The sequence below is a fragment of the Psammomys obesus genome, unplaced genomic scaffold (genome assembly GCF_907164565.1).
Source record: "Psammomys obesus unplaced genomic scaffold, mPsaObe1.curated_primary_1811, whole genome shotgun sequence".
Classification (NCBI taxonomy): Eukaryota; Metazoa; Chordata; class Mammalia; order Rodentia; family Muridae; genus Psammomys; species Psammomys obesus.
Window position 1 is genome coordinate 2,633,006 of NW_026596466.1, and position 24,825 is coordinate 2,657,830.

The following is a 24,825-nucleotide window of genomic DNA, read 5'->3' on the forward strand; positions in this document are numbered from 1 at the left end:
GGGGGGGGAGTACAGAGATGGAATCCCCAAAGACTACAAGTTCCCTGTGGCCCAGATGCCACTAAGGAATGACAGCCTTGGAGTTAGCTAAGAGCGGCAGCCCCGGGCTCCCAGGGAGTGTGCCTCAGGGTTGTTGGAGATTCAGGATGCAGGACGGGGAGGAGTCAGTTGCTTGTTTGAGGACAAATGAGCTACTCAAGCTAGCTCTGATTACGAAGGGCACATGGGTCAATTAGAGCCCTGATTCTAACAGTCACTTCTCATTTGAATGGCTCCAGTTGGTTGCTGTCCTTGAAAAGATACTTGTGGGGTGTGTGTGTGTGTGTGTGTGTGTGTGTGAGAGAGAGAGAGAGAGAGAGAGAGAGAGAGAAAGAGAGAGAGGGAGGGAGAGGTCTTTGGAAATTCTCCCATCACCTCTCTGCTGATCAAGCAATGACAATGGGCGTGTCTACTGGAAATCTGTCCTATGATCTTGAAGGCAGCTCTGTCACCTGCTCCTGGACAGATTGTTCACTCTGGAAAGAGTGCCACAAGCAGACCAGTCTCTGCTTCCCCCTTACTCTCTCCCCTCCAGTGCCATTTTGGATTTGCACCCACAGATCATCTCCTCTGCCGTGCATGAAACTCATCGATCGGCCCAGACACCCTCTGCTTTTTCTTTCTCTCATTTTCACAGCTCTGATTTGGGATGTGGCTTGGAATTGATGGCGCAAAAGCCCGGGGCCATAGTTTACGGTGAGCATTCTATCTTTCGTAGAGTATCATAAAATATCAGCAAATCTTCTTGTCAAAGGCATCGGAGATTTGACGCAGGAAAATCCAGGGTTTGGATGCCCCCTTTCGAATCAACTCTCCACTCCACGTGGCTGCTTATTTCAAACAAGGACACTCTGAGCAGGGCTTTACATGGAGAGCCAGCATTCTCTGAGCAGCTGCTTGTGTGTCATCTCCTCCCAGACACTAAATAACCCCTAAGTTTTACCAGATATCTGTGTGTACGACCAGGAGAGGAAAGATCTGAACCTGGGCCATCGTGCAGAGACAGTGGGACCTGTCTCTGAGTGTGCAGTGGGGTGAGGAAGAGAGGCCACAGAGCCCTCAGTGGATGCGTGGATAAAAGACAGGACCTCAGACAGAGTGAAAATGACACCCGGAAGCGGGAGTGACAATAAGGTGTGTGACTAGGTAATTGAAGCCACACCCTTAATCTGCTACTTCCTGTTCCCCGATATTGCCCCCTCCGAGCCCCGTAGGCAGAAAGCTAGTCAGAATAGACACTGCCGTTTTCCCTAGGTTACCGTGGGGTCCCCGGCCCTGCATTCCATCCTGTGACCCATCTTTTTATTCATGTGCGGGCACATTCTTGGGGGAGCAGTGACCTACTTTTTAACCTGTGGTGTTCAGACCGCAGTGCCCACCACTGGGCTCCAAAGCCTCTTGTTTTTTTTTTTTTTAATCTGGAACCCCACTGGTTCAGCTAGTCAGCTGGTCAGAAGGGCCCAGGCCTGTCCCCACACCTGGAGGTTTTACATGGGCCCGGAGGGTTCCATTCAGGCCCTCATGCTTGCACTGCACGAACCAGCAGCTGAACCATCATCCCGGCTGTCTGGTCCCGCCTTCCCAGCTTCTTGAAAGCTTTCCATCTGTGAACCCTGGAGTAGCCCACCGTGGGCCCCCAGGCCTTACCTTGCACGGGCGCTAAGGGCTCATACACCACTCGGTAGCCCTGCAGGATGCCGTTGGCCGCCGATGGCTCCCCCCAGGACACGTTGAGTGTGGTGGAGGTTATTTCTGAGAATGTCAAGAAGCTGGGGGGTCCAGGAGCTGGGAAAATAGAGCGCAGGGGTTCAGAGCGAAGACCAGCACCTTTACGGATCACCCACCTACGGCCGAGCCTCCCTACAGTACGCGCCACGCTGTTAGGGGCTATCCAACGGCGCAGAAGTACAAATGGTGCAAAAGGGAAGTGAGACACCCTGAACAGCTCTCCGCTTCTTGCGCTCAGCAAAAAGCGACGGCCCTCCCAGAAGACCAGGGAGGGTGATGGGCGAAAGGATGAAGGACAGAATGAATAACAGATGATAAACAGAGCAGAAGATAAAAGGCCAGCAGCTCCGTCTCCAGAGGCTGCGGGAGGATGCTGTGTCCCTCCTGCTTTTAGTGAAAGAGGAAGTGGTGGATGAGTTTCCTCTCCCTCCTTTCCTTTTCCCACACCCCCTTCTTCCTCTTCCCAACTCTCTCCTCCACTTTCATTCCCTCCTCCTCTTTTCCCATTTCCCTCTCTTCTCCTCTTCCTCTCCCTAACCCTTCTCTCTCCCAACTCACTTTTCTTCTCTCCTCCTTTCCTTTCCCCACTTTGACTTTCTCTACCCACATTGACTCTTTTCTCTTTTCTATACTTCACCTTTCCCTCCCTCCCTAGTTCCCCTCCCCATTTCACCTGTCTGCTCCCTCCCCTCTCCCTTCCTTTCTAGCCCTCCTCTCCCAGGGCATGGTGATGGGGTGGGCAGTAGTGGGGGGGTTTGCCACCCTGATCCTTCTGCTCGAAATTCCATTGACACCCTAGGTTTATAGAGACCAGTGGGGCGGAGGCAGGAAAAAACCTGACCAACCCATCTCGGCTCTGGCGGTACAGAAGCTCTGGGGTGCAGCCATGTGACACTCTCACTTGGACGGTGCAGGGGTGTGTGTGTCAGGACCACCCTTACTTGATATCACAGCAGGCTCTGGTCTCCTCTTGGTGCCCACCTGCAACCATGTGTAACCTCCACTCACTGTACCTCAAGGCTCCTGATCTACCAGGGCCCAATGTCCAGCCATTGCTCTCTCCTCTACACATCTTTACAGCTCTGGTCCCCTAAGTGCAAAACAGAAGAACTGGGCTCCATCCTTGGGTGATGGACAGGCAGCAAGGAAACAGTTACCTAATGGGATATAACACCAGAAGCCCTGACCAGGGGTCAGCTGTGTAGGTGGGTGTCTGTCTCCTGAGCCCACAGAATGTTGTAAAGTGTTAGGCTCTGTGTTTTTGCCCAACAGGCTCTGAGGCCTCACTATTCTACCTTAGACTTTCTGTTTCTTTTCTTTTTTCTTTTCCTTTTTCTGAGACAAGATTTCTCTGTGTAGTCCTGACTGTCCTGTAACTTGCTCTGTAGACCAGGTTGGCCTTGAACTCAGAGATTCGCCTGCCTCTGCCTCCCCAGCGCTGGGACTAAAGGTGTGCACCACCACACACAGCTGGCTTTCTGGTTCTTAACAGGGCCCTAGGCCAGGCTGCAATTTCCTGGCCATACCACTGCCCTTTGGGGTATAAGGAACTGAGCTGAGTGGTGGGGAAGCCTGCTGCAGACAGGGGTATCCTGGGTGTGGATGGCCCTTAGCTGGGCATCCTTGTCCAGCCCATCTTGTGGTCCTCCACAGCTCCCCTGTTTCAACTCTCAATCCCAGCAGGTGGCACTGTTTGGGAAGGTTGGAGAACCTTCAGGAGATAGAAGGAACAAGTCACGGAGGTCGGGCCTGGAGGCCTTCGCCTGGCCCTACTTCCTGTTCATTCTGCTTCCTGACTGACCATGCAAAGTGACCAGGGCCTCAGCTTCTTGCTCCTGCCACCATTTGTTCCAGGGATGAGAGAGTTTGTCCCTTGGATCCAGAAGCTAAAACGTACCCTCCCTGTTGTCCTGAAGCTGCTTTTGTTGGGATATTTTATCACAGCAAGAGCAAACATAAATAAAACCTGTAAGGGTGGGGGGCAGGTGGTTGAGCGGCAGCTGAGCTAGTCCAGGCATGGTCTAAGGATCTTGACTGGGTGGGGTGGGGGAGGGCATAGGCTGGGCCTGGAGCGGGGCTAGCCTGGGTCCAAACCTGGGTCCTGGCCTCCATGCACAAGGAACTCAGCTCCTAGAGACCTAGATACACTAGGACATCTGAGAGAAAGCACAAGAAGGAAGAAGACACAAGGCCTTTCCTCCGTCCAGGAAATTTGAAGGCTTACCGAAAAATACACTGCTCCAACCTAGCCAAGACAACCTTAGCACCACACAGGCCCTGGGGACCAGTGAGTCTCCCCCATACCCCTTCTCCAAATCCCAATGGTGCACACTCTTTGCTTCCTCTTTTTTTTTACTTTTCTTTCTTTCTTTCTTTTTCTTTTTCTTCTTCTTCTTCTTCTTTTTTTTTTTTTTTTGAGATAGGGTCTCCTGCATCTCAGGCTGGCTTGGAACTCAAGGATGACTTTGAACTCCACATCCTCCTGCCTCTATGATCCCAGGTGCTTGGAGTGAACACATGTGCCATGACGCCTAGCTAGATTCTGAGGTGCTAAGATGGGACCCAGGGCCTCGTGTAAGCCCTGTACCAAATGAGCTGGAGTGCTGGCTCTTGAGCAATACACTTGATGTTAATACAGGGAGGCGAGGCTGGGCCACCTACCGGCTTGGTGTGTGCGCCCCTGGCATGGGTCACTCTTGGGCCCGTCTCCCGCAGCGTTGAAGGCTGAGATGCTAACCAGGTACTTTGTGTGGCTGGTGAGGTTCTTGATCTTCACCACAGGCTCAGGGAGGAAGAGGACCTTCATCTTCTCCGTCTCGTTGCGGCTGTCTGCCTCCCAGTAGTAAATCTGTGGGGCACAGCACAGGGGAGGGTTGGACTACACCAAAGCCAAGTGTGGGGAGAGCGGTCCTCAGAGATCAGGCTCCTGTGGTGAACGCTGTCCCGGGACTCAGACCATGGGCGATGGTCAGGGATTCTGTCCTGTGGTCTAGACTTTGAGTGTCATCTATGGCTAGGCCGAGCCCCACAGTCTCACCCCACACGTCCACATTTGTTCAAAACCAACATCTGATCATTCCATCAATGTGGCAAGAACACTTTGGGAATGAACATGTCAAAAATGACAGGAAGGGGGCAGGGGACAATGTCTCAGTCAGTGTGTGGTGCACAAGCATGAAGACGTGAGTTCAATCCCCAACACCCAATGTTTAAAAAAAAAGCCATGGTGGGGGGGTGCATGCTCCTAATCCCAGCTTGGAGAGGTGGAGACAGGCAGATCCCTGGGGCTCAGCCTAACTCACAGGCCAGCAAGACAGCTTGTCTCAAAATACAAGGTAGGGGGCTGGAGAGATGGCAACTAACAGACCTTCCCAAGAGGATCCGAGGCCAGATCCCAGCACCCATATCTGGCAGCTCACAACTGCTCCGGGAGTTCTGATGACCTCTTCTGGCCTCCACAGGTATCTGCACTCATATGTATATACTCTGACACAATTTAAGAATAAACTTTTTGAAAGGTAAAGGGAACCTGAGAAACAACAGCTGGCCTCCAAACACACACACACACACACACACACACACACAGTCCTAAGCTGGGACTGTAGGGAGAGCAGCTCCTGTAGGTACCGTTTCTTCTCATCTAGCTTCGATATGCTCACAGGTAGATCTGAGGGCCAAGCTCAAAGCACTTCCCTCAACAGCTGTCTGGCAAGCACTGTCCCCAGCCTGTGCCAGCTGGGCCTCCCAAAGACAACACTGGCTGGAAGATGCCCCTTGGCTCTGTGTACGTGAGCCTGTGCCAGGCCACAAGAGCAGCGTGCCCTCTATGAGAGCAGGGCAGGCGCTGCAGGAGGAAGCCGGGCATCCGGCCTCATGGGTCATACCTGTGCGGGAGCCTGCCTGGCACGTGAGCTTGCTGCTTTCCACCCACAAGCCCCGGCAGCACGCCTGATGGCATGGCTGACCGTGGAAAAGCCTCTGCTCAGACAGGCCGTGCTAACTTGTGATCGATATCCAAGTTCAATGTCTTTATCATTAGGGAAATGAGAAAACATATTTTTGGATGTGCATAAATAGTGCCTTGCCTCGGAGCTCACGGGACTCTCTGTGACCTCACCCGTCTTTGTCAGAGCTCTGCCGGCAGGGAGGTATCCATTTTCATAACACACCCACCAAGATCATTTGAAAATGGACATTTAATTGGGCCAATATTCGTCAGGGCAGCATGGCTCTGAGATTGGGATAACTGATCAAGTAGGGCTTATGGAGGCCAGACAAGGAAATTACTTCTGGAAGAATGGAGACGCCAATGGGCTGTCTCCTCCCTGGAGGTTTTGGTGACGCTCAGAGCTCCGCAGTGCCATTAGCAGGGAGGAGGGCAGCAGGGAGAAGCCGCCCAGTGGGACTTCTTTCTCCTGATGCTGGCTGGCAGGGTGAGCAGCCTTTCCCTTCCCATCTCTTGGTCACCTGGTGAACGGGGACTCAATGGCTTTGCAGTGATGTGGTCTCTAAGGGAGGTTCCCAGAAGTCACACCATTCGGGGACTTGTTACAAGTGCAATTCCCAGAACTCAGGACGTGGCTCAGTTGTGCAGCTCTGAGGACCTGAGTGCCAAGCCAGACCCATGTTAAAACCAACCAACCAACAACGAGCCAGGCCCAGTCGTGCCTGCTTATAACTCCAGTGCTGGGGAGACAGAGACGGGGATCCCCAGGGCCTGTTGCTCAGTCAGCCTAATCAAACAAGTGAGTTCCCAGCCAAGGACAAACCTTGTGTCTGCCCTACCCCACCTCTCAAAAAGGAAAAAAAAAATGTTGACTGCTTGAGGACTGAAGAACAGCATAGTGAGGGACCTTCTGGCCCACCTCGTATACACACCACATATACTCACACAAAACACATTCACACACAGGTTCTCGGGCTCTACCCCACACCTATGGATCAGCAAATGTCTGTGGTGTGGACACAGGAAGAGATCCTTGGTGGCTCTGGGAACCTTTGGAGGAGCCAAGCATGCTTCATGGTGGGCATCCAGGAGCCACGTGGGAAGCTGCTTTTATCCCAGACGTCGCTCCCAGCAAACCTGTTCCTGGCACTCCGGGCCTGCCTGGATGGTGCATCTGCTGCCGGGGACACAGCAGCCCTGCAGTGCAGCCAGTATGTAGCCAAAGCCTCCGGGCCCTGGGCACATGGCAAGCTGGAGGAGAGAGCCCAACCATGCGTGAGAACTTGCCTTGTAGCCCTGGATGTTCCCATTCTGGCTCTCTGGGGGTGGCGGGTCCCATGTGACCTCCAGCTGGCTGGCCGTGAGTGGGGTCACCTGAACGTTCTGCGGGGCCATCGCGGGAGCTGAGGACAGAGAGAAACAGGAGAGTAACTGGGATGGCCTCCCGGAAGCTGGCTGAGACCAATCCATGTCTCCAGGGCCCACGCAGGATGTAAATCTGTGATGGACAGAATGGGAAACTGTGTCCTGGACACTGCCCAGGCTTGGGAGGTGTAAGCACATCCCAAGCTTGAGGCTCTGTGTCCCATGCAGTCTTAGCCCTTTTATGCCAAGGAAGGATACAAGCTCCGAGAAACCTTCTTATAAACACACAACACAGACTTCAGAGACAAACAGCACCGACTCTGCTGAGATACAGTCATCAAGAGTGTTAAAAGACAAACGCTATCTGGATACCCTCGTGGCATGGGCTGGGAGTTTAGACAGTGAGGTTAGAGTAAGACATGGAGACCAACTGGATGTCCCAGAAGCACATGGGGTGTGGCAGAGACCCATGAGGCTTTGTGGGTGAGGGGGCCACAGGTACAAGACATCCCTGACTGCGCGTGAGATGCTATGCTTGCAGGGAAGAAACAGAATATAACGCCGATTGCCTTGTTTGTGCGCCTCTCTTATGATGCCTGCTTCCAGAAAACTATCCAGAGACACAGCTGCCTGTCCGCGTGCGGGGATTCCGGTGTCTGGGAACGTGGTCGAAGGCAGCACTGAGGCAAACCTTGAGAGCAAGTTTGGAACATGAGGCTGTTCCTCTCCCTCTCCCTTCCCACCAGAGTGCTTCCTGGGGCGGCCTGTCCTGTCACTACCACAATATACAAGCAAAAGAGGAGGTGGCTGGAGGCAGCGGCCTGCCGCTCTACCCCCACCGCCATCAGGGAACAGTGGAGGAGCAGTGCAGAGAGGAAGAGAGCCGGCTTTATTCTCTCCCCGGAGCTGCCTCGTGGTTGTGAGTCCCAGGTGGGAACTCACCCGTGCGGGCTGTCCACTGCCTCTCTGGGGACAGTCCTGTCTCCCCCTGAGAGCTCCTCGTAGAAACACTAGTCCCTGCTTGAACCCAAGAGTTGTGTGGAGCTGTCTTAAAGGCCTAGCCCGTGAGAGGCAGAGGCTGGCCCAGCCTCACCTCACCTCCTGCAGGCTCAGTCTGAGGGCCCAAGAGCACTCTCTGCCCTTTCTCACCTGCTGTGTGTGCTCACCTGTGCATGCGTGTCCGTGGTCTGCATATGTTCACGTGTGTGCACATGTATATACAGGCTTGTGTATGTGTGTATGTATGTATGTGTGTGTGTATGTATGTATGTATGTATGTATGTATGTATGTATGTATGTATATAGCAGGTGTGTGTTAAGGCCAGAGGTCAATGTTGGTCTCTTCACTGATCACATCAGTGTGTGCGAGTGTACGCTACGAGGACCTTCTCCCAGCCCCTGCTGGCTGCTTTCTGATTTGAGCCTGCATAGAGGCCATCAGCGGAGGCCACGGAACCATCGCTGCCCAAGAAGAGTTTCCTGGCACGGGGCTCCTCGGGAGAGATCAGGCGACCTCACGAGCAGTAGGTCATTCCTTGCTCGAAGCCCCCCCCCCTGCCTCCTGCTCCCTCCCCCCACCCATGCAGAATAAAATAGTAATTAACACCCGCTCAGCCTGACATGACTATTTATTTTGCTCTAACTGTGTGCTTCTGTGTTATCTCTGCCCACCCTGGCGCTAATGGAAATGTTAATAGCCCACACCAGGTTGTTGTGACAGATGCTGGGCCTCATTATCAGAAATTCTTATTTACCGCTCCATTAAACAACAGAATCACACAAAAAAACAATTCAATCAAAAACTAACTGGAGGAATTTTAACAGCCGCATTAATAATCCAAAACATAAATAAAGTTAATGTCTTCTGCATGTTTGCCGTCGGCAACTTGATCACGAAATTACTGTTGTACAATTAAAATCATGAAAGGCGGAATTGAGCACGGCCGTTACCGTGGTAGGCCGGTGCACAGATCCGGCCTCGGCCCCCAAGGTTGGCTTTCCGAAGACTTGGTGGCAAGCAAAGCCAGGGCAGCCCTGGCCACCACGGGGGTCCTTCTGGAGCAGGGGGCGAGCCACACACTCCCGGCGATCGCCAGCACTCAGGGTGTCCGGCGTCTCTGGGTGGAGAGACGCTGGAAGAAACTCCCTGATGAGCCACAGCTGCGTCAGCTGACCGGCAGCCTGGTGCCTTACGCCCCAAAGATACCTCAGGCGACTGGGTACAAGCAGGGAGGACATGGATGAAAACATGGTACACAGTCTCAGATGCAACACTTTTTTTTTTTTGCCTGCTTCCAGCCCGCCCGGAGAATTTAGCCTGTTGTTCTCCATGCAGAATGTAAGCCTCACCCAAGGACAGGGTGTGCAGCTGGGAGCTGACAGGTCGGCAGGCTAGCCCTTGTCTGACCTCCAGTCTTGATGTTCGTGGTATAAGATACACACAAGCATTAGCCTGTGTGTGTGTGTGTGTGTGTGTGTGCGCGCCTGCACACATGTATATAAACGCCAGAGGTCATGGCTCTTTGTCAGTTTCTCTCCATCTTATTTTTTGAGACTGGGTCTCTGGGATGGTTTGAAAGAAAATGGCTCCCATGGGCTCCTGGGGAGTGGCGCTGTTAGGAGGTGTGGCCTTGCTAGAGCAGGCAGGTATAGCTTTATTGGAACAAGTGTGTCACTGGGGGCGGGCTCTGAGGTCTATGATGCTCAAGCCAGGCCAGTGGCTCGTGCTCTCTTTCTGCTGTCTGCTAATCCAGATGTAGGACTCTCAGCTCCCTCTCCAGCATCATGTCTGCCTCGTGAAGCCCTGCCTCCCTCCATGACAATGACGGACTAAACCTCTGAAACTGTAAGCCAGCCCCAATTAAACGTTTCCCTTCGTAAGAGTTGCTGTGGTCATGCTGTACACTCACAATAGCAGAAACCCTAAGACGGTTTCTCCCTGAAGCAGGGGCTCACTGGATTGCACCTGTAAACACACCCACATTCATAGCCATTCATGTACAGTAGCTATCCTCAGCTCATTTCACTTTGTTTGCTGGTGAATGAATCGTGCTGGCCTGTAGCCCTTGACTCCACGTTTTGGTGCACCTAGGGTGAGCCTGCACCATGACAGGCCCCACCCTGCAGCCACGATGGACCTAAGAACCTCAGAGCTTAAGAATCTTGTCATAGCAAACACACAGGACCTGCAGGCTGCGTGTGCTGGATAAGGAAGGAGGAGGACGGGTGATGTTATAGTCTGCTTTCTGTTGCCGTGATATGCACTCTGACCAAAAGTGACTGGGGGAGGAAAGGGTTCATGTCATCTTACAGCTTCCAGTCCATCACCGAGGGAAGCTGAGGTAGGAGCCGAAGAAGAGATCATGGAGGAACATTTGCTAACTAGCTCTTGTTCAAATAGCTTTTGTACACAATGGAGGACCCCCCCCCCAGCCTGGGGTGGCACTGCAATTAGCAATTAGGGAGACACCCCACAGACATGCCTGTGGGACAGTCTGATGGAGGCGATTCTTTGGCAGAGGCTCCATTGTCTCAGGGCTAATTTGTGGCACGTGTCAACAGAAGCTAACCAGTGCAGTTGGCTTCACTCAGTCTTTGGCAAGCCAGTGGAGCCCTTTCTGAGCGAAGGAACCTCTCAGAGCCCTGAACTTAATCCTGTAGTGAGGGGGATATCCATCACTCAGTTCTGAGAGCTCTTGTTCAAACATCTGTGTGTGGGCAGGTCGTGAACACCTATGATGGTGAGAATGGATTATCAACTCGACAGGATGGAGAGCAACGGAGACAACCCTCTGGGCATGTCTGTGAGGGGTTACCTAAATTCACTTAGTTGAGGAGGGAAGCCCCAACCTATGCAGTCCACAGCTGGGGTCCTGGGCTGCATAAAAAAGCCCCAGCATCCATCTCCCTCTGCTTCCTGACTGTGGAAGCCATGTGATCAGCTGCCTCACGCTCCTGCCTCCATGCCTTCCCACCGCGATGGACCGTGAGCCCTCAGACTGGGAGCCAAATAAAGCTCCCTCCCTTCGGTTGCTCTTGTCAGGAATTTTGGAGAAAAGTCACACACATGGTTTCTAAGGGAAGACTCACACGAGTCACCCACTGCCTCTAGGACTACTCTAGACTACTCAGACACCCATGATGGCCAGGGGCACCCTAGGTCATTCTGGACATCCACTGTTGATAGGCCCATCCTAGGCTATAATCAGGCATCAACTGTCGCCAGGGCTATCCTCGGCAACACCGAGGGTTCCTGCTGCTCCTAACTTGTTCCTAGTCACACACGGGGCCTCACTTTGGCTGAAGCTGCACGAGACCGTAGCAGGCCACACTAGGTTGCCAAGTCTGGGTTTGCCATCAGCGGTTTAATAATAATCTGAAAATAATTTGAGGGGCTAGAGATAGGACCCAGCAGTACAACATTTTCCCAAAGTCACCTAGATTGGCAGGTTCTTTCTTTCTTTCTTTCTTTCTTTCTTTCTTTCTTTCTTTCTTTCTCTTTTTTGTAGCGCAGCCTGACCTCAAGCCTCTGATCCTGCTGTCTCAGCCTCCAGAGTGCAGGCATTAGAGACAGGAGCCACTAGAGCTGGTCCCCTATAGACACTTCAGTGTTCAAAGTCAGCTCTGAGCCTCCATCCTGAAGACAAGGCCAGCCTTTGATCCCACCGTAATGACTTTTATTTTCTTGTTCTGGCTCTTGGGCTTAGGCTCCTCCCTGTTCAATAGCTGACACCGCCCATTATGTAAGATAAACAAAGTTGAAAGCCATTTACCAGCTGCTCTGCCTAAACTGAGGTGGTTTTTGTTTGTTTTTAAACTCCCTCCACCTGTATTATGAGTCTCCCATCACAGCGAGACCCAGGTCTTGACAGATCATGATTACATTGATACAGAACGCCATGCAAGGCTGTTTCCTGGCTCCTCATGAGACTCATGCCACTGAAGAAATGTCTTCTTCTCACTGGACAGTTTGGAGGTTCAGATAGATTGTGTCACCTGCCCTAGAATGATCTAGATTTCAACTCCGATCTCTTTGACTCTCAAACTCAAGCCCTGTCCCTGCTGAGGAGGTGGAAACTTCTGGAAGGGCCAGGTTGTGTTTTGAGCTGTGAGAGCTGTGAACCTTGAAGCAGCTAGTCAGCATTGACTGCTCTAGCAAAAATAATTCCAGTTCAGACTGTGTAAGCCAGCGGTTCTCAACCCGTGAGTCAGAACCCCTTTGGGGTCAAATGACCCTGTCATAGGGGTCAGTTAAGACCACTGGGAAACTGTTATTTACTTCACAGTTCATAACAGTAGCAAAACCACATTTATGGTGTAACAACAAAAATAATTTTATGGTTGGGCTGTCTGCAGACACACTGGCCCCAGAGTCCCGACAGTGACTTGCTTCCCTCTGAAGTCAGAGTCACCTGTACATGCTGGGGACTGATGTTCCCTGTCTGTGGGGACAGGGGGCTCTCAGGGGACACCAATCCCTATTCCTGATGCAAGACCTTGTCCTGTCTTCATACAGCCCCGAATACAGCACGGGCAGACTGGCTGGCCACTGGGACACCTGCGGTACCAATGATGTCACTACAGTGTTCAGGGTCACCCGGGCACCGTGAGCCCGAGGGTGGTGAGCCTGATGGGTTAGCGAGGCCCTGGGAAGTGTGGCAACTGCGTTAATTACCCCTGAGCGGCCGCCACTCTCTTCATTATGAGCACACATTTTAACTAGCACAGCTCTGAATCCTGTTAATTTTCTTTAATGGGCTTCAGGACCGGCTGAATGTGTCACTAGAGGGAGCTGAAACAGCTAGAAGTGTGGCTCTCTCTCTCTCTCTCTCTCCAACCAGGAGTAATTAAAAACCTGTAGGATTCGAGGAAAGGTAAAGCCACGTCCTACAGTAAGGGTTTTGTTGTTATCATTTAGGGCAGTGTGTAGCCCAGGCTGGACTCAAATGCGCTGTGTAGCTAAGGATGACTGCCAGCTCCTGATCCTCCTGCCTCCACCTCCCAGATGCTGGGAGTACAGGCAGACGCCATCACACCCAGCCCTTGCAGAGGACCTGAGTTCTGTTCCAACATCCGCACCAGCTGCCTCACAATTGCCTGCAACTCCAGCTCCAAGGGATCTGATGCCCTCTTCTGGCCTCCAGAAGCACTGCACTCATGTGCACAAATCCACACACCAACACAGAGACACATAATTAAAGACTAATAAATAAAAATAACAATGGGCTGGCGGGTGAAATGGCTTGGCAGGTAAAGGCTCTGGCTGCCAAGCCTGGCCACCCGAGTTTGGTCCTTGGGACCCACACGGCAGAAGGAGGGAACGGACCCCTACAAATTGTCCTCTGACTCCCCAGGCACACTGGGGCATACATGTACCCTCCACGCACAAAATAAAACTTCGAAACCCTTTGAAAGCCACAGCCTCGAGGTAATGGCGGAGCCCCAGTTTGGAGGGACTTTGCTGTCTTCTACAGCACTGTGCACTTCAAAAGCCACAGAACCACGCGGCCTGGGCGCCTGCTCGCACCAAGTGTGTGTCCATCTCTGCTCTTCTGGGGAAATCCGTGGAGCTAAAGACCAAAGTTCTGGGCCTTCAGCTGCTAGTGGGCATGTAATAGTAACCCCCACTGAGTGGATGAGGGCGAGTCCGAGCTCCTTTCCAGAGAACTTAAAAGGCCGTTCATTGTACACACACGTGTGTGCATGCGCGCATGAGCGCATGAGTGTGTGTGTGTGTGTGTGTGTGAGATGTGTAGGCCAAGGTCAACCCAAGGTCAACCCTTAATGTTGTTCCTCAGGCACTGTCCATATTGTTTTTTTTTTTGAGCCAGGGTCTCTCCCTGGCCTAGAACTTGCCAAGTAAGCTAGGCTGGGCTGGCCACAGAGCCTTAAGAATCTGCCTGTCACTGTCTCTGGGATTAAAACACATGCCACAGTGTCAAGCTCCCTCCCCCCCACCTCTCTCTCTCTCTCTCTCTCTCTCTCTCTCTGTGTGTGTGTGTGTGTATGTGTGTGTTCTGGGAATGAGATGCAGGTCCTTATCCATGCTCCTGGCAAGCTCTCTACACACCAAGCCATTTCCCCAGCCCCTGCTTTTGACGCTAGAGCCTTGGCTATTCTAAGCATGCACTCCACTGAGCTATGCTCCTGGTGGCTCTTTTTGCAGGACTAAAATTGACTGCATGTCAGCAAGAATATGAGCCACTGCCTCACACCATGAGTGGCTGTGAGCAGGGCAGGGACATGTCGCCACAGCCTCTTCGTAATAACTGCAGGAAAACCTGTTGGCAGCCACTGTATAAGCCGTCTGTATGGAGAACACTGCCAGCCCCACAACAAGATGTGGACAGACTCCAGCCAATTCCTGAGTCGGAAACAGAGACAGGAGGAGAGCATCAGCGGTCCCTAAATCACTTTGTCAGTTAATTCACTTCCTGTCAAAATCCTAGAATTTGTATGTTTTTTTTTCACTTGCCAAAGTGACTGTCAGACTCATAAAATGGCTTTGAAGATGTAAAAACCAAGAGCATTACCAGAGTTGCTAAGTATGAGCCATGTGTGACAATGGGGCGCAAAGGAACCAGGCAGCTGGCAGAGACCATGGAAAGCTCGCCACAGGCTGGTCCATGAGTAAGAAGAACTCAGTCTCAACAGTTCCTGCTGATGGGTTGGTGGTGCCAGGGGAGGAGGTCAGGGTAGCAGACCCATCTGAACCCATCTGGAAGAAGCTCATCTTCTACCCTGCAGCAAACTCCACTACAGACCTTAACGGTGCAGAGTGCATACGGGCGGCCATGGGTTCTGTCCCTGCTTGGCATGACCCAGGTGCAGAGGCTCACACCTATGATCCCAGCACTTGGAAGGTGGAGGCAAAGGGATGTGGAGTTCAAGGTCATCCATCCTCAGGTACAGAGTGAGTTCCAGGCCGGCCTGGGCTGTCTGATGATGCCTCAAATAACTAAACAGGTGTTTTCCTATAATGGAATCGAGCTCATGCGAGCATCACCGACTCTTCCATCCAAGTCTTGTTTGGAGCTGGGTTCTGCCTCCTGTGGTGTGGATCTTGACAGACTCATTTTTCCTTCCCAACTTGTAACGCTGGCATTCAGATGCTGGCCTTGGAAAGCCCTCTACAACACCCTCTCCCTGGGGCTTTAGAGGTAAACATTGCATACCGGATAAGAGGAGACCAGAGACAACATCCTCTCTCCACGCCCCATCCCGTGGCCAGCCAGATGCCTTAGACACGCACAGAGGAGCCTCGAGCATGCTCAGTAAACATGAAGATGGTTATGTCAGGCCGGGCACATTCTACACAATCCTTCTATGGGCAGACGAGCTGGAGTTTCCCCACTGTTGCTCACAGATTTCCTTAAAACACCACTCTGCTCAGAGTGGCTGACTACTGTCCTCAAGGTCACACAGCCAGCAAAAGGCGGACACATCCCTCAGACTCACAAAACCACAGCTCGATTTGTTTCCATAAAAGCCTCTGAGTACTTCTGGCTGGCTCAGGTGGGGGACCCAGACGGTAGTTATGAGAGCACTGGGTAGGTGACCTGGCTCAGCAGGTAACGGTGCTTGCTCCCAAGCCTGCTGACCTGAGTTCAGTCCCTGGGAGTTACACGATGGAAGGAGAAGCCGACTCTCACTAACTGTTCTCTGACCTCCACATGTGTGCTTTTGCAGGTATATACCTACACTCGTGTAAACACACACATACACACACACATGCCTGCATACATGTACGCACGGCCCACAGAAGGATGAGCCCAGCCTGCCTGTTGGCAGTTAGCACTGTTACTGCTGCTCTGGCCTGCTGAGCTGCTGGCCTGCTGTGGTCAGGTGTTTGAGTGTGAGGCACAGAGAAGGCTGATGATTAGCCGGAAGGGATGCTGCCCCGGCTCACTACTTCCTCCTCCCGGAGAATTCTCCCCAGGAGAGACGTGAGCTGGGACCTGGGACTTACGTGCAATGCTTGAGGCACAGAGGGGCCGTGTCTGGAATGGTGTGTATGGGGGAGCAGGAGGGACTGAAGGCAGCATGTACTTCTGGGGACACTATCTCGGATGGGCGCAGGCAGTAATAAAGTAATAAAGAAAGGGCAGGGCAGGGGAGTCAGACATGGAGTCCCTCAAGAGGGCTGTATTAAGACATATGGGGCTAGTCTCCAAGTTTCTTCCCTCAGGGATGTGGCAAAGTACCTAAGAAAAGCAATTGAAGGGAGGAAGGGTTGACGCTGAATCACAGCCTGGGGTATTGTCCATCCTGAGGGAAGGCGTGGCGGCAGGAACGTGATGGTCACATTGTATCCACATTGTATCAGGTCACATTCTATCCACAATCAGGAAGCAGTGAGAGAAATGGATGCTGGGGCTTACTTCGTGTTCTCCTTATTATTCAGCCCGGGACCCCAGTGGAGGGAATGGTGCCACCTTGTTTAGGGCAGATCTTCCCACCTCTGTCAGCCTAATCTACATGATCCCTCACAGACAAGGCCAGAGGTGTCTCCTGGGTGATTTGAGATCCTGTCAAGATGATGGTCAAGGTGAACAGTCACAGGTGGCCTGGCTTGAGGTGAAGAGAGTGGGAAGACCTGGCTTTGGAGCAGGTGGACCTGTCCACTGTCTAAACTTGGGTAGGTGACCTGTCCACTCTAAGCCTGCCTTTTTTGCTCATCAGAAACTGTTGGGGATGACAGAACAAATGTTCCTCTGGCTCCACCGTCTGGCCCAGGCAAGTCCTCTTGCAGGCCCACAAGGCCCTTGTGATAGTTGAATTTGTTTGTCAACTTGGTTAGACATGGCATCAACTCAGCCCTGCCTCTGAGAAGTCTGTGAAAACTGAAAACGTTTCCAGGAAGTATTAGTAGAGCAGGGTAGAGCATCTTCCAGCGTAGACAGCAACTTCTGGATGCAAGCAACATATAAGAAGGTCTGAGGGAGAAGCTGGTGTGTTCCTTTGCCTACCTTTGCTCCTTGGGGGAAGAGTTGGTCTCTTCCTGTGCCGTTGCTGCTGCTACCAGCACAGCACGCCACGTCTTCAGCCTTCCATATGCATGAAGGGCCAGCAGCTTCCCAGGAACCCTCCAGGCATCTACTAGGACATTCAGCCTTACAGACCAAGCAGCTAACAGACTCCCAGGGTGCAGATGGCCACCGTTGGACCGCCCAGCTGTGTCATGTAAAGCAACCTAATACAAACTCTTCAAGATATACATTCCATCTCTCGGTTCTGTCGCTCTAGAGAACTTTGACTCAAACAGTCCTCTACGGAGAACCTCGTAGCTTCAAGAAAGTGATGGTGTGCCAGCGGGTGCTGAGAGCAAGGAAAGTCACACAGGAGATCTTGCTGGCAGCGGGCCCATCGATTCAATCAAATGAGAAGGTCAGCATTCCAAACCAGGGAGGATACTGGCGGCTAATCTTGACCTCTGTGGTCATTTTGATGTTAATGTACACACATTTGTTTCTATGCTTGCTCCTCAGCTGGTGGAGCTGTTGTGGGAGGCCAAGGCCCATCTGGAGGAGGCGTGTTGCTAGAGGATGGACCTTTTGGGTTACCTAGCTTGACCATGGTTCAAGCCAAGTGCCCAGTTTCCCCGATATGAATGCAAGGGGGCACCTCATATTCCCGCTGACAGAGCCATGAGCCTCCTCTACCACCATGTCTTCCCCATTGGGATGGACTGTATCCCTCAACCAGCAAGCCACAGTAAAACTTTCCTTTCTGGGATGGTTGACATTGTCAACTCTACAGGATCTAGAATCACCTAGGAGAAAGACCTCTGGAAATGCCCATAAGAAAGTTTTCCAGATTAGACCAACTGAGGTGGGAAGACCTCCCTAAATACGGGTGACACCATCCATCCCATGGGCTGGGTTCTGGATTGAGTAAAAAAGAGAGAAAGCAAGCTGAGTGTCAGAATTCGACTCTCTGTGCTTCCTGACTGTGGTTGCCATGTGACCAGCTGCCTCCAGCCTGCCACCGCAACTCCCCCACCTCAGCGGACTGTGCACCCTCAAACCGTGAGCCAAATCAACTCTTCTTAAGTTGCTTATTTTGACAGCAATGAGAAAGTAAATGCACACTCTGGTGAGTTCTTTTTGTCAGGTGTTTGTCACAGCAACAAGTGTCAACTTGACAAGACTTGTCCTAGATTAGTAAAGCCACCTCTGGGTTTGTGTGCAAGGGCAGACAGCATTAACTAAAGGGAACAGCGATACCCAGGATGCAGCCAGCACCATCCTGTAGGTGGGACTACCTGATGGAACACTGGGGTAGAAGAGGAAGCCGTGATACAGGTAAGCGCTTTCACCGCCTCCATGATGGGAATTGCTCTACCCCTTCCCACTTAATGGATGAAAACCGGGAACCAAAATAATCATTCTTCTTGAGTCTCCAGTGTTCTCACTGTGAAGTGAGTATGTGTATTTCCTGCAATTCTCTGTAGACTGCTGTCGTCCTTATCTGGCTGTGAGATGAGGGACAGGCTCAGAGCTTACCAGCCTCACCAACGAAGACCTCCACGGGCGCACTGGCTGGGCTCTCGCCGATAATGTTATAGGCGGTCATGATGACTTCATAGCGCCGGTACTTCTTCAGATCTACAAGGTCAAACACATGTGGTCAGCCTATAGCTGGATCAGCGTCTGCTCCTAGATTTCCTGTGTGGGCCACACCCAGGCAGTGGGGACTGCAGGGAGAAAAGTAGACTGCTCTTTGGAGGACTGGGAAATGCCTCCCTCCCGCCTCCTGATGCTCCTGTCAATCAACTGAGATGACTCCTCCCACCTGTGCCCAGATGAAGGGCAACAAAGTGTCCATGACCTGGCCTGCCTTTGTCCAGCAGATCTCCCCAAAACAGCCAGCAGATGAAGACCTAGGCACTTAACAAACATCTGATCCTCCTGCTTCCACTTTTCAAGTGCTGGGATTACAGGCATGTACGACCACACCTGGTTTATGGCAAGCTGGGAATGGAACCCAGGGCTTCCGAATTCCTCCACCAACTGAGCTGCAAACCCCAGCCCTTGCGGTCAGTGTTCAGTGGAGATGGTTTCAGTTCAGAGAGCAGACAAGTGGATCCTGCCTTTTAACTAGCCAAGATGGGGCCTGGCTCAGCACTTGCCGCTCTTCTAGAGGACTAGGGTTTGATTCCTGGCACCCATATGGGGGTTCCCAACTCTCTGTAACTCCCATTCCAGGAGATCCAGTGCTCTCTTATGGCCTCCTTGGGCACCAGGCACACACATGGTACATGGACGTATACTCAGGCCAGCCCACAAACTGAAAAAATATGGTTAGGATGGTAAATTTTGGCCTGTATATTTCACTATAATTTGAGAGAGAGAGACAGAGACAGAGACAGACACAGGGAGAGAGAGAGATCAAAGAGAACCTTTTCTGACTTTCCCTCCCACCCCAGTCAGATGCGGTGCTAGGTAGTGAACCCCACCAGCCTCCGCCTCTGGAAGTTCCTCCTGGTGTGTGGGCGGGGGAAGGCCAGCAACCAGAGCACGAATCCAGGCTGGTTTCCCTTGGATGTCTGGGCAGGGCCGCACACAGTCTCAGGGGCCCGAGGCGCTCTGCACTTACGTGTTAACTCATAGGTCGTCAGCGTGGAGCTGCTGTTCACGGTCTTGAAGCTGCTTTGGGCTACAAGGGGTAAGGAAGGCAGTGAGCACGGAGGGACCCACAAGCCACGTGCAGGGGTGGAATGGGGCACACCACAAGATGGACGGGATTCTGTGGCGATTCCCACAGTTCCCCAGGGGCTACAGAGCCTACAGGCGTCCCATTAGTTCCTGGGGGCTACTGTACTTCCTCACCACACCTCAAGACAAAGCAGCCTGAGTCAGGCCCTCTGGGAGAGGGAAACAAATGTAGGGGCACTGGCCACCGTGTGGGGGATGCCAGGGAAGGCACAGATATGTTTGGGTTTCGTTGCTTTGTTTTGCTTTTGTATTTGTTTCCTCCAGGCCTTTCTGGGATGCAGGGATGTCGATGGACTGATGCTTGCAACCTGTGGGACTCTAGTCTGAAGGGGTGAGAACCCATCGAGTGTTCTGGGGCCAGGTGGGTGTGCCTGAGAGCCCACCAGGAATAGGTCTGTGTGCGGTCGGCATGTGGCCTCTGGTGGAAAGGACGGGGTAGAGCAGGGAGTCGGCTGCATGTTGGGTGAACCAACATCACACGGCTTCCTGGCCTTGTGGAGGTGAGGTAGGTAGGAGGGGCTGTACAATTCCCCTACCCTGTCTGTCCCCATCATAGGGATCCACCCACCTCTGCCTCCGAGGGCCTGGGTTAAAGGCGTGTACCACCACACCTGGCAAAGGGGGGATTTTCTATGACACTATTTAGGGACAGTCTCCTTCCAGAGAGGGCGGCAGAGAGGCAGGGTCTTCTGAATTAAGCTTCTTCCCTGGCAGCTAACTATTAACAGAGCAGAGAACCTCTGAGGTGGGGTGCAGGCTCAGTGGAGACCAGGGGTGCCCACACGTGGATTAGATGGGTGTGGCCTTCACCCCAGGCCACTCTTTACACGACGTGGTCCTGGAGAGCCCGCCCCTTCTCCCTCGATCCAGCTTCCAGGTCCACTGCCTGCGTCTGTGCCCCAGGGCTCCACACCACGCGGTGCCCACTCCCGTGCCTTGCCCTAGCTCCTCCTTCCCAGCACGCCTTCTAAGAAGCAGACAGACACGCGAGGCTCCCTGTGACATCCCCAGGATAGAGGGGCATCGCTCACCTGTGAGATCAGCTCTTAAGGCAGAGGGGCTCTTGGGTGTCTTGGCCTCGGGGCTCACGCCTGTCTCGGACTCCAGCTCACGGTAGTAGATCCTGTAGCCTTGCAGAAGGCCATTCAGGCTCTCATCCCGGGGAGGCTGTAAAGACATTGCGCGCGCGCGCGCGGCCATTTGGGATGTTACTAGAACCCGTATGAATGGGAGGACTGGTGGCCTCTACCCTGGTGTGATTAGCCCACCACGAAGAGTCACTATTTCAAGTCCATGGTTCTTTTCTCAAGTCATTTTACGTGTATTTTATTTTGTTATGATGCTATTTTTTGTGCAGTGGGGCACCCATGACGTGAATGCAGAGGCCACACGACAATTTTCAGTTGATTTTCTCCTTCTGCCGCAGGGGTTCTTGGGCTAGAACACAGGTCGTCAGGTTAGCGGCAAGCACCCTTAGCTGCTGAGCCGTTAGGCAGGCCCCAAGTCTCCAGTCCTTCATTTTTAAAACCAAAGGAGGAGAGTGTAGGTTGGGATGTCTAAGTCGGTAGAGTGCTCGCCTTATGAGCACCAGGACTTGAGTTCAAATCCCTGAACCCATGTAAAAAGCTGGGCAGAGTGCTGTGTGCTTGCGATCCTGCACTGGGGTGAAGGGAGGCAGGAGAGTCCCTGGGGCTTGCCTAGCCTAGCTGGTGAGTTGCCGACCAGTGGGAGACCCTGTCTCAAAAATCATGTAAACATCTACTTTAAAGCACTTGAGGTTGGCTTCCGGCCTCCATGTATGTAGACCTGCACATGTATGTGCAACACACACACACACACACACACACACACACACACACACACACACACACATAGTTTGAGATTATAAGATATGGACCATCCCATCCCAAGCTCAGAGGCGGCTGTAGAGCCCTGCTCAGACCTTGTACGTGGGATGATGGCTCTAATCTAGATCGTCAACTTGATTACATCTGGAATCAACTAAAGCTCGGTCATCTAGGCATGTCTATGAAGGGTTTCATCGATTGCATCATTTGAGGTGGGAAGACAATCCTAGGCGTAGGCCTCACTTTCTGGTGTCGGCCCACGTCAAAGGACCTGTGAGAAAGCAGCTTTGGCTTTTCGCCTGCTTGCCCTCACTCTGGTTGGCAAGTTCATCTATCCTGCTGCTGAGACATTCCTTCGCTGCTGTTAGAACACAGCTGTCCGACAGAGGTCAACAAGTACGACCTGGGAGGCGTGCTGGGTCTCACTGGACTGTTGTCAAGTGGTTAGCAGATTCCCAGCACCAGCCACAGCTGTGGCCCAACCCCAGCACTTCTGACATATACCATGAGGCCACAGCAGGGAATGCCCCAGCTTTAGTCTCAGAGAGTGGGAAACTGGGTCTCAGTGTAGCTGGGCGGTTAGTTCCTAAGAGACTTTCTCTTTCCCCTGTAGCCCTTCCTGAGCCTTGCTGGCAGAAGCTTGCGGGGGCGGGGGGGGGTGCTAGCTCTCCAGATGCCTTCATTAGGCCCTGGACAACCAGGTCAGAACAGTGAGCCACAGCCCAGGAACTGGGGTGTCAGCTGAGGGTTGTTTTTGTTTGTTTGTCTGTCTGTCTGTTTCTGCTTGCTTCTCTTAGGGTGATCAGGTTTAGGCAACAAAAATCTAGGAGACACAGCTAGATTTGAATTACAAAGTGCTATTGTCAAAATTGATGGTATCTCTGGGGCATGCATACATACATGTGTGTAGGTGTGTGTGCGTGCCCGTGTATGTATGTGAGTGTGCGTGTGCTTATGTGTTTGTGTGCATGCAGGTGCTGTATGCGTGTGTATATACACATGGAGGACAGAAGACAACCATGGCTGTTCTTTAGGAGTCTACCCTGTTGTTTCTGAGGCAGGGTCTCTCGCTGGACTGGAGCTTGCCAAGGAGGCTAGGCTGGCCGGTGAGCCCCAGGGATCTGCCTGTTTCTGCCTCTCCAGTGTTGGGACTTTAAGCTCATGGCACCATACCTGGCCTCTCCCATGGGTTCCAGGGATGAGCTCAGGTCTCATACTTCTAAGTCAAGCACTTTACTGAGCCATTGCCCCATCCTCTGATGCCCCGTTAAGACGGGAAGCCAGTGCTTTCCGAGAGTGAGAGGCATTTCTCTACACGCCTCCCTGCATCTACAGGAAAGGCCGAAGGCACTGTCCCTGTGTTGAATCAAGAATAGGAAGGAGCTGCTCTGCCAACTGAGTGGCCTAAAGGCTGAGCACCTCTGTCTCCGTGACTGCAGGCTGCCTCACAGATATGGTCCCCTGAGGGATGGCGCTGGCTGTGTGCCACTGGACCTCCTGAGGGGAGATGGCGTGGCTGAGGATGACATGTGCAGGGCCCTCTGCCCTCAGCATACTAGTGTGGACACAGGGCAGAGCCATGGAGAGATGGATGGTGTCTGAGCTCTGCACCCTGAGGATTAGCAGTAGCCTGGCCACCTCCACCTCCTTGGAGCTACGAGACCGTCTGCTCAAGGAATGACAAAGAGCCGTGGAGGTGGATGAGCAACAACTGTGAACTTTCTGAGGAAGCCTTAGTGCATGGGGTGTGTAGGAGACAGACAGAAATGGCTTGTAAACTGCTCCTGGAGGAGGGAAGAGTCCTCCACAGCACATTCCGAGGCAAAGGAAGTGTTCCTCTGTCTAGAGGGGGCAGCCTGGCTAGGAAGTGCAGCCTCTAGGGCCCAGGCCAGAACTTGTCTGGCCTTTGTGATGTTCTCCATACGGTAGGCTTCCAGAATGATCCATTGTCAGAGAACTTGCCTGGAAAGAGCCTCCTCTAAGTCCACTGAACAGCCATTCATGGTCTCCTGGACCCCAGGCACCAGTCCTGTGGCAATGCATGGATAAGAGGCCCTTTGCCAAACAACAGACAGCAGGGATTTCCAAGGCCCTGGGGCAGCTGCCCCTCCTTTCCTCGGGCCCTGACAAAGAAGCAGGGAGACACGTGTCCCTGTTCAGCGGCTCTGACTGAGGCACCAGGAGCCTGCTCTGGCAGCTTAGATGGCAGCATGTGGCCATGGAGAAGGTTCTGGCACTGTCTTCAGTCACGCTGGGGGGAGGTGGGGATGGCAGGGCTCTGTCTAGGCAGATGAGGTAGCACACGTTCTCCCGTCTCCGGGATCTGGGCTGAGTCAAATCAGCAAGAAGGGAGGGTGAGTGGGCACATCAAAAGCTCGCTGCTGGCCCTGGAGGTGCCAGCCAGTCTCCCCTCAAGGGTCACCTTCAAAGCCTGCCTGTCAGTCTGGGATCACACCAGTGAGAAGATGGCTACAGCCTGGCCAGCTCTGCAGATGAACCAACGGGCTGGGGACAGACAGCGGGGAAGTGGGGAGGACAGGATTCTATTCACTAGTCACTCAGTGCATCAACTGAACGGGATGCTGGGAAGACGGAAATGCCCTTGCTGGAGACCTAATGCGATTGTGTAGCTGCTGTCAGACACCCCCTCCCTGCCCCTCAGCCTTAGACTGTACAATCTCAGGGTTGGGAGAGGAGGCATGAAAGGCTGAGGTGTTTCTAGTCCAGTCAGAGGATGCAATGGGAGAGGGAGCCGGGCCCCTCCGCCCAGGGAACAGCGATGACCAACAGGCTGGGGCCACATCTGCCAGGTGGCATCAGGAGCCCCCAGAGTCAAGTTATGCACCCTCCCAGAGGAATCTGTTGTGGTCTGGATCAGTGGCCCCCTTGAGGGCTGTGTGCGGAAGGCTTCCACTCCCAGTTTCCTTCCTGTTAGTGTGACACAAGAGTCTGATCAAAAGCAACTCGGGGAGAAAGAAAAAAAAAATTTAAGCTTATTCTTCCGGGTCCCAGTCCATCACTGAGGGAAGTCAGGGCAGGAACTTAAGCAGAAATGGCAACGCTGTCTTTGGTTCATGCTCGGCTTTCTCACATGGCTTAAGGCCCCTGCCCAGGAAGCAGAGCCTCCCAAGCGGGCTCCTGCCCAGGAAGCAGAGCCTCCCAAGCGGGCCCCTGCCCAGGAAGC

General features: G+C 52.9%; 1 protein-coding gene across 1 annotated transcript in view; it reads right to left on the bottom strand.

Annotated features, from left to right (window-relative positions):
• Positions 1 to 24,825, bottom strand: part of LOC129670104 (protein sidekick-1-like) — a gene marked incomplete at its 5' end in the record, with an annotated part of 897,806 nt that overhangs the window by 34,983 nt on the left and 837,998 nt on the right. The window contains 6 exons of the mRNA XM_055598542.1: positions 1,687 to 1,824; positions 4,429 to 4,615; positions 7,001 to 7,116; positions 18,583 to 18,684; positions 19,676 to 19,735; positions 20,826 to 20,961. Of these exons, the coding sequence (XP_055454517.1) occupies positions 1,687 to 1,824; positions 4,429 to 4,615; positions 7,001 to 7,116; positions 18,583 to 18,684; positions 19,676 to 19,735; positions 20,826 to 20,961 (739 nt within the window). The remainder of the gene's footprint in view (positions 1 to 1,686; positions 1,825 to 4,428; positions 4,616 to 7,000; positions 7,117 to 18,582; positions 18,685 to 19,675; positions 19,736 to 20,825; positions 20,962 to 24,825) is intronic.